General features: G+C 41.9%; 2 protein-coding genes across 2 annotated transcripts; one reads left to right on the top strand and one right to left on the bottom strand.

Annotated features, from left to right (window-relative positions):
- Positions 1-353: 353 nt before the first annotated feature.
- Positions 354-3829, top strand: C922_02460 (hypothetical protein; the record flags this gene model as incomplete). The annotated part of the gene is made up of 9 exons (XM_008818059.1): positions 354-606; positions 740-885; positions 1029-1091; positions 1235-1333; positions 1480-1527; positions 1649-1764; positions 1907-1975; positions 2098-2299; positions 2516-3829. The coding sequence occupies 9 exons, from the start codon at positions 354-356 to the stop codon at positions 3827-3829; spliced, it is 2310 nt and encodes a 769-aa protein (XP_008816281.1).
- A 920-nt stretch (positions 3830-4749) lies between these two features.
- On the bottom strand, positions 4750-8888 carry C922_02459 (hypothetical protein; the record flags this gene model as incomplete). Its single annotated transcript, XM_008818058.1, has 4 exons — positions 4750-4989; positions 5194-5246; positions 5459-5534; positions 5706-8888. 4 exons carry the CDS (start codon positions 8886-8888, stop codon positions 4750-4752), a joined length of 3552 nt encoding a protein of 1183 aa, XP_008816280.1.
- Positions 8889-9676: the final 788 nt, after the last annotated feature.

Here is a 9676-nt window from a genome sequence, read left to right as displayed (position 1 = left end):
CAGTAGTAAAATTATCCTCGGGGGGAAGCACTCTCTTGGCAAAGCAAATGGACTTTCCAAAAAATCCGTGTAAACCTTGTTACTCTTCATTGTCTGGCAAATTTATGAGGCATTTTTGATGCACTCTCTAGTTAGGGGCATCCCCACGGATGGTGCGCTCTCGGGGGATACACTTTTGTTTACACATAAGTACATCTGCGTTCTTAAGCAACTGCACATGTTTCATCGCATGTGTGCACACCACTTAGCGCCTGCCGCTTAGCCATTAGCGCCCTCCGCTCAATGCAGTCACCCCAAATGAGCCCCTCACAGAGCCCCCCCAAAACATCATACAGACAAATGCACACCTAAACATGAACGATCACATCAAGGTGTTTTTGCGCATTAAGCCTAACGTGGAAAATCTGTCCAAGTTAAAAAGCGAAGACTGTGCCATATACGAAGTTAACAATAACCAGTTGCACTTGTTTGAAAAAAAAAAAAGTTACAATGATACCAGCGAGCTCAAGACCAGGACGTTCAATTTCAATTACATTTTCGATGTCGACGTTCAGCAGAGTGATGTATTTGAGTTGATCGGGAAGAATCTGATTAACAACTTCATCAGTAAGTGCGCGTTCGCTTCTACTGCAGTGCGTTGCTCTTCTGTTGTATTAATTGGGCATATGTGGATACCTCCATTCGCTACACCTGTATTTAAGATGCTCCTTCTCACCGCTGTCTCACCCCCCTGCACAAGACGGGTACAACAGCTCTATCTTGGCATATGGAAACACCAACAGCGGGAAGACGTACACCCTCTATGGGGACAGGATCGACTCGGAGGACACGAAGAACCACGGACTCATTTACTTGTCGCTCAGCTACTTTTTCCAGTTGCAAAAAGTGAACAAGGCACGTTGAAAAAAGCACCAGCTCCGTCAAACCGCATGCGCATATGCATGGACTCATATCTATGATTGTTCAAACAAGTGCTGATGCCACTTCTTCCTCTGCCTATCCATTCCTTCCCTTTTGACTCCACTCAGAGCACTGAAATCTCCGTGTCCATAGTGGAGATATACCTCGAAAAAATCAGGGATTTGGGTAAGGTCCATTCTTTATCACATCTGCCCACATAAACCAATAAGGACCTATGCACGGAAAAACAGACATAAACACTGCCGCGAGAAAAATACACACTCATCAACCCTGCTGATTCGTTTTCTTCTATCCCCTTCCTCCTTCAGGAAAGATATTCCAACTGTCGCAGTTGGCCACGACCACCGATGAAACCATCAAGTATTACTCACAGTTTCGTGATAACATAATTAGAGAAGACGAAAAGGGGAATGTTAAAAGGAAAGAGATGAAAGGAAAAAAAAAAGAAAAAAAAAAAAAAGGAGAAAAAATTTGAAAGGAAATTAAAAAAAATTGAAAAAAAAAAAAAGAAATAAAAAAAAAAAGTCATTCCCTGTACCCCCCCCACTACAATTGCAGACGTATGTGGAAAACATCACGCTGCTGCCCATAGAGAACATTGAAGATGTAAGTGTAGGGTCCTCATTAAAATGAGTTCTAAATAGTTTTGTTATGTGGCACATGCACACATCCATGTAGTCATTTCCTCTTGAACGCACTTCCACCACCCCCTGTTCACCTTCCTCAGGTCAAGAATATTATAAACCTATGCTTTAAGTACAGGAAAACGCACGCCACCAGAAAAAATTTGGTATCCTCCAGATCTCATTGTCTGCTAACTGTTTACCAGCACCGAGTCGCCAAGTAAGGACGCCCCTAATGGCAGTTCCGAGGTGCACTTTTTTTCACCACTTTACGGAAGCATCTTTAACTGGGTGTACATTTTCATGCCAAAGCGATAACTGAACTTTGATGTGCACACCTCCCCTGCTTCCCCATCTTTCAGAGAAAAAGAGCTCATATCGCAGATAAACTACATCGATTTGGCTGGATCAGAAAAATTTAACGACATAGAGTTAGACTTACTGAAAAAGGAGAAAAAGGGTGCTCTTGTAAAGAAAGTCTCATTTGAATATGTAGCAACCCACGCACTTCTCCCCCCCGATAAATGTACGCCCGTTTTTTTTCCCCTGAAAGGATGGTCAACAAGAAGGAGCTCATAAACATCAACAACACCTTGTCTGTCCTGAACCGAGTAATAATTGCGCTAAGCACCCAAAACAAAATCGGGAAAAATCTGGACAAAGCAAAGACAACGGACGAATTAAAAAGTGAAGACTGTTGTGTTCCTACTGTGCACATTCCGTATAGGGACTCCAAGTTGACGAGATTACTGAAAGTACTGTCTTCAAAAAAAAAAAAAAAAAAAAAGGAAAACATTTTCTTAAAAGAAGGGGAAGTTGTCATTCGTGTCTCGTTAAGATCAGCGAATAATTCCTATTTGTAGCATCACCTTGGTGTAGTGCTGCTTCTCCTTTGCGATTTCCTTACCCCCCACAAGTGCACACGCCCCTTTTATCCTTCCCCATGCTTCCCCCCACACACTCTCCCTCAGAACAGTCTCAATGGGAACTCCTTCACATATATCCTGATCTGCCTAAACCTGAACAGCCACAAAATAGAAGACTTTATAAACAGCTTAATATTCGCAAAGAGGTGCAAAATGATAAAACAGAAAATAAAAAAAAATAAAGTAGCCAAATGTTCATCCCAGTCAGACAGAGCCAGAAGTAATTACTCTTCCGACGAAAACTCCTACGAAATTTTCGATTCCAATGGTGAAAATTATCATTTCTTAGCTCAAGAAAATAAAAACAGTGACCTGTACCATTTGGATGCAGTCGCTTACAACAAAAGAAGGAACAAATACAGAGCACCAAATAACAAATCTGATGCAATGATGAACAAACTGCTACTCCTATTCACTCACATCATTAAAAAGAAATACAATGACTTAGTTAAACAGAAAAATTCTGTAGCAAACAATTTAATGAAAATGATAAAATTTGAGCAAAACAACCAGGAAGAGTTGCTCAGAAATAAAAATTATTTCAAAAAAATTTTGAAAAAAAAAAAAAAAGAATTACTCATAAACAAGGAGCATTTAAATCGTCTTATTCATGCAAAGGGAGTTAAAGCAATAAACCTGAGAGAGTATTCTCAGGGTGAACTTCCTAGACACAAACATGTCCTAGCGGAGATAACAGGTCAGCTCAGTTTAAATGTTCCCGATGGGTTACATTCCACGGAGATTCAGGGCGGGGAACAATATACTTCCCTTGTTGTCCAAGAGGAAGAACAAAATTTTGTGAACGAAGGGGGAAGTACCACCCCCCTATGCCCTAGCGACGTGGGACAAAGTAGTCCTAACGAAATTAATAAAAATGAACACATGGCTACACTCGACATGGATACGTCGACCGTGTTGTCTGCCACTTCCATTCCTTCCCCTACCGATGATAATCCGACCAAATGCACAAATGACATAAAACGAACGCAGGCAGATATCGATGAGCTATTCCAAATGGAGTTAAATAAACTGAGTGAAAAAATAAAAATGCTAATCAAATTAAATTTTCAAAATATCTCCCTATTTACAAACATTGACACGTTAGCAAATATTCTTCAAAATGTGTACCAAAAAAAATACAGCGTCGTGCTGAGGAACGGGAAAAAAACGCTCAACATTACAAATTACAATTATGATGAATTTAAAAAATCGTGCGAATTTTCCCCCCCACCACAGTCAGAGTTGGGTGATCATACGGGCGAGGACGACGCGCGTTTAAAAGGGCTCGATCGGGACATAGTTTCCCTGTATCGAAGAATAAACGGAAAAAAAGTGGCACACGGGGAGGTAGGCACCTAGCCAAACAAAAGAGAGAAAAGGAAAAGCCATTTAAATTGCATAACATCAGTTGCCCTTCCAACGTTATACTCTCTTCACCACGCGATGAATCCCATTTGGCTACTCCCAATGTATCTTCCCCAATTGGGCATTTCCTCCTTATTAAACTTTAACTACCTTTTCATTTTTAATCAACATTACTACTCCCTTTTGAAATATTCGCACACCACTTTGTCTAATTTTTCCCATGCACATGATTGGCAATAGGAATTGCACACGGGGAATTTTTTTTTTCTTTTTTTTTTTTTTTTTTTTTTTTTTTTTTTTTTTTTTTTTTTTTTTTTTTTTTTTTTTTTTTTTTTGCTTCCTTCAACGAGTCTATCCGTTTAATCCCCCCAGTTGGCGCGCATGACCGACCTCCTTGCATGAGGTTGAAAAGTTGTAGTCAAGTTCAAATGTCGAGGGGGTGAGAGAAGTTAATAAAAGTGTTTACAAAAAAGTGTATCACATTGCGTTGTCTTAAAATGAGAGGAAAAAAGGTGCACGCGAGGGGTAAGCGTATACCCATACACATGCACGCGCAAGAACCATCTTCTTCCATCCTATTCAAAAAGGACCACACGTGGCCGAGACAAAATAAAACAAAACAAAAAGGCATCAAAAGGAGAAACTCCAAACGGGGGAGAAACAAACCGCACGAGTTACCTCTTCCATGCGAGTTGCCTACCATCCGCATCTTCCCCCATTGGCTTCACTCCACTTTGTCACTCTTTAAATCAATCAATAGACACATCAGTATCGTTAACAAACAAAAATTAAAAAGAATAAAATAAAAGAAAAAATAAAAGAAAAAACATGTAAGGTGCACATATGCACACTTCCGCATGGATATATTCATAAAAAATTAAAACCTGTTGGCGTAATATTTTCTCACTCAAATTTTAATACATGTGATTTATATTGTTTTCAAACATTTCGTTCGGGTTTCTATACATAGTGTTCATCAAATGGTCGGTGTCCCTCGTGAGGATGACATTGTCTGCCCCTTTTCCCATAATTGCATTGTTGTTCATGTTAACGTCGCTTAGGCTCTTCTTCATTGTGGTGTTTTCCTCAAGCGAGGGCTTCGGATCTTCACATTTCTTCTCTTGGCAGTTGTTGGAGTTGTTCATTCCTTTGAGCTGTAAGGAGGTAGTTTTTTTTTTATTTTTTTTCTATCAGAATTTCGCCTCTAGAGGGTTTTTTCTGCAACGTTTTGCGCCAAGACGATAGCTTTCGCCACTTTTTGCTCCAAGAAGGTATGTATTTCTCCTCCAACATCTGTCGCTCGGCGCTCATTTTGGTCATTTGGCGATTTTTCCCTTTTGGTCAGGTCTCTCCCTTACTTGCTTCCACTTGGTGAGGTACTCATAAAGAGGTTCAACGTAGTCGTTAAATCCTAAGAGGGGCGGCGATGAAGGGCGGTGTGGCGAATGCAGAGAGGTGCCTCCACACAAATTGGTCTACACATCCTGGTGAAGAAGTAACCGCATATGCTTGTGTGGGTGCGGCTAAAAAGAAGACCGTCACGGCAACGTTGCGATAAATCCGCGCTGCAACTTCGCTGCAACTTCGCTGTAGCTTCACCAAAACTACGCAGTGGAGGCCTACCCAACTTCTCCATGGAAAACAAGATGTCCTCATCGCTGATGGTCTTTCTCCTCTCCCTCAGGCACCTGTCGCTGGCCTGTCAAAAAGAAATAAAATAAAAAAGAATAAAGTATAAAAATAAAGTAAAATAAAGTATAAAAATAAAGTAAAATAAAGTTTAAAAAAAAAATATATAATCTCTTCACCCGCGTTGAAGCAAATTCAGACCGCTTCTCCACGCATGTGTCTGCCCGCAGCTCATCCTTACCTCGCTGGTCAGGAACTGTATAAACTCCGTGACGCATTCTCGTATTATGTCTTTACTTTCCTTGGCCACCTTAGCAGATGCTGGCAAAATTCTTTTCATAATTCTGCTTATATTCGCTATTGGCAATAATGTCTCACTGTCCGGTTTAATCTTCTTCTTGTCATTTACATCAAATTGAGTGGAGTCTTTTTTCTCCGTGTTATCATCACTAGAATTCTTGCAATCATCGGACAGGTTATTATTTTCATTTTCCATATCTGCATCTTCATCACAGTTATCCTTCACACTCTTGGCTGACACTTGAATGTGCTGCGAATAACCATTTGCGTTATTCTCAGTTTCGACGTCATTAACATTATGGATTCTATTTGCTTTACAATTCGGATCTGAATCATCAACATTGGGTTGTGGCTGAGTTGGTACATATGCACCGTTAGTGTCCACATTCTCCTGGACAACTTTTTCCACTACATTTGATATCTCAAATGTTCTATGATTGGTAAAGGACTTTCCATTGTCATATGAGGAATCATTATTCATGTTATCTCTGTTCACGAAAATAACCCCCCCAAGGTTCTCCTTCGAATAACTTACAAAATTTCCCCCCGGGTTGTTTTGATTCTCTTGTTGGGGGTTAACATATTGTTGACCTTTGTCACAACTTTCGTAGCTTGTCTTTTCTTCCTTCTGTTCCTCATATGATTCTTCAGGTGCATGTTCGATGAAAGTTTTATTTGGATTCTCCCTAGGGGATGCATAAGAGGATGCATAGGGAGGTCCATAGGAAGGTCCATAGAGCGATACATTCAGACTGTTTAATTTTCTTTCCTTGTTCATTTCCTCGTTGGTGAAACTATCTCTTCGTCTTTTATTATTATTGGCCACTGTGTGGTAGGCACTTTCCATTTGGACATTGTCCGATTCAATTTGGGGGTGTTCCTTTTCGTTTTTCACTTCACTGTCAGCCTCCACCAATTCGTATTCATTTGCGTTTTCATTTACCGTGCTATTCATTGTGTCATCCATGGTGTTGCTTGCCTTGATGTAGGCGTACTGACTGTCCCTGTTATCCTTCTCGTCTGTGTTGTTCAACTTTGTCACTTCGAATTCGTTTAGGTTGTCCTTACTCCTCACGAGTTCGGCACTTGGGCCTTCCATTCCTTTCTGCTCCTGCTTGGTGGTACCATCCTCACCGTCGTCATGACCGCTGCCATTGACGCTCCCCCCCCTGCTGCCCTTCTTCGGGGGGATATTCACACTAGTCACGTTCGAATCGTACACTCTCACGTTCCCTGCATCATCGCTGGAGGATTTCATCCGCGTCACGCTCAAATCGTTTTCCACCTTCACCGGAGCAGCAACACTGATGCCATTGTAAAACTCTTTTTCATTACTTCTTTCGCTCGGAATGGCACTACGCATAGTTTCCTTCACCAGCACATCTTCGCCAGTCTTCTCCCCATAATTTTCTCCATTCTCTGTTCCCTTTTCATCTGCGAAATTTTTCAAGCTCTTCTCATGAACTACTTTTTCTTCACTGGTTCGGAGCTCTTTTCCCGTTTCCACTCCGACATATTCGAGATGGCCATTTCCGACGCCCTCATTTGATTTATCTATCTCCACAAGGGAGATGGTTGCCTTATTTGGACCTTCGTTCTGGTCACCACTATCACTTTCCACAGTGCCCTCCTTTCCAGTTGTGCCTCCCCTGTCGTCATTTTCGGCACCAGTAGGAGGAGGACTTCCCTCATTCGACCGCTTCCCCTTTATGCGTTCACTTTCTTTATCCACAGCAGCTATGTCTATGTTTGCTTTGCCTTGTTGGCCCCCCGCGCTGGAGCCCTCCTTGTCGTTTTTGTGACCGTACCACGTAACATCATCTAGAGCTTCTTTTTCATTGCCATCTTTATCTGCACCTCGTGGATCGTTTGCACAGGGGGTGCCACTGAGACTTGCGTTATTGCCGTCTCCGTATAACCCACTATTGTTACTGCGATCATGGGGCACTTGTGTCTCTGTTGGATTCTCTTTGGCAATGATTCCTGTTGGACCATTTGTGTTAACCACATTCGATTCGAAATTTTGGAGACTTTTTTTTTCACCTTTTTCATTTCTGTGGGAGAAGAGTGTGTCTGAAATTGGCTGCTCAGACTTGTCTACACTTTTCTGTGTTTCAGAATTTTTGTAGTGACTTTGGTCGTCTTCGTAATCCAGGGTGTTTTGAGGAGTAACGGGGGGGATGGCTGCGCACGATGCGTCGTGATAGTCCTTCTGGGTCTCACTTCTGCTCTCACTTTCGCCCTCATTTCTGGCCCCCCCCCGGTCGAGGCGATTCCCGTCCCGCATTCCCAACGGTAAGCCCTGTTGATCGTAAAAATTTATATCCGATTCTACTGCATCAAAAGGGGAGTCGACCCCTCTACATCCACTCAGGTCCTGCTCATCATCTTTCTCTCTTTTATCAAAATGGAGGTACTCCTTCCCACCTTCCCTCATCTCTTTATACTGCATTTTTCCATAATCCTGATTTGAAACTGATTCATCATAAACGTAACCAAGTTGGGCACTGAGGTAGGTATGTCTTCCCTCCCCATCCATATTGGACTCCTTCAATGTGTGGGAAGAACCCGCTTTAATGTTCTCTCTATGGACTTCATTAGCTTCGAAACTTCTGCTGCCGCTTCTGATATCACCCACCTTCTCGGTGTCGTCACTGTTTAGCTTATTTTCTGTGTTTAAATTGTCGGCACTTTTAAAACTTCCACTGTGATTACTGTCTACCCGTTCGTGTCCCTCTATTATCAGCAGATTCGTATCCACCAAATCATTCTCAGGAGAACCATTTTCCAAACAACTCATATTTTTACTTTTCAGGATTTTCGAAATGATTTGTATTTCCGGGTTAACCAAAACTTCATTATCGTATCCATATTCGTATTCCTCGTTCAGGTTAATTTCACTTTCTATTGTGGATGCTAGCTTGTTAAAACTGCTGTCTACATCAAAGCTTCGGCTCTTCACATCATCCGAATCGTAGCCCCTACTCCTGTTTTCCTTACCTATGTAATCGTATCGAACTCCGATCATGTTTGAATCATCCTTATCGTCTTTCACCTCCGTTTTAATGCATGGATCTCCATTGGGGGCATTTCGTGAATGGTCATAAATTTCCTCATTCTTCATTTTTTCTGCTTCAGAAATGGGGTGCATTCATGCATGAGAAGAATGACTACTTCTGGAGGGGCCACTTGCCATGTCTCTTCTTCTGGCGCGTCCTATTCCCCCACTGCTGCTACTGATTCGTCAGGGGGCAAGAACGCAAAAAAAAAAAAAAAAAAAAAAAAAAGCGATCAAACAATGCTGATGGTGTTGTGCGTTTACGTAAAAATAGATAATAGAAAAAACTCCGAGGAGGAATCTCACGGAGGGAGGGTAATATAAACAGAGGAAAAGAAACAACATTACACAAATGTGCGTACATATATCGTAACTCACACATACGTGCTCGCACCGGGGGGGGGGAAGAAATTAATAAAGAAAGAGGTGTGAAAATGTACGTCCCTTAGGACCACAAAAATCCGTTCAGGGAGTCACTCATGGAGATGGGAAAAAATAAAAATCATCCTGCAAAAAGAAGGAAAGAACAGAAAACGGTGTCTATCTCTCGGCAGTCCCTTCTGAGCAATTCTGCTGGCTCATGTCTTTGCCTATTTTTTGGCACATGCTCTGCGTCCAACTTGATGGTCTACTTGGTTGGCCCAGTTGGTGATTCACTCCTTGGCTACTCCCCAGCTCCTTCGCTACTATCATCCTGCTATTTAGCCACAATTTAGCTGCTCTGCCAAGCCGTTTCTTTGGGGGGGCCTAGCTTTTTTCTTACTTGCGTTTTTTCCCCTGAAGCTCCTTTATCTATTTATCCGCTTACCCCCTTATCCTGCGCTCCTTCGACTGACTTTCTTCACAATTTCCAC

This window comes from Plasmodium inui (assembly GCF_000524495.1).
Source record: "Plasmodium inui San Antonio 1 unplaced genomic scaffold supercont1.8, whole genome shotgun sequence".
Lineage (NCBI taxonomy): Eukaryota > Apicomplexa > Aconoidasida > Haemosporida > Plasmodiidae > Plasmodium > Plasmodium inui.
Note: the sequence above shows the minus strand (reverse complement) of the source record. Positions and strands in the feature narration are given on the sequence as shown.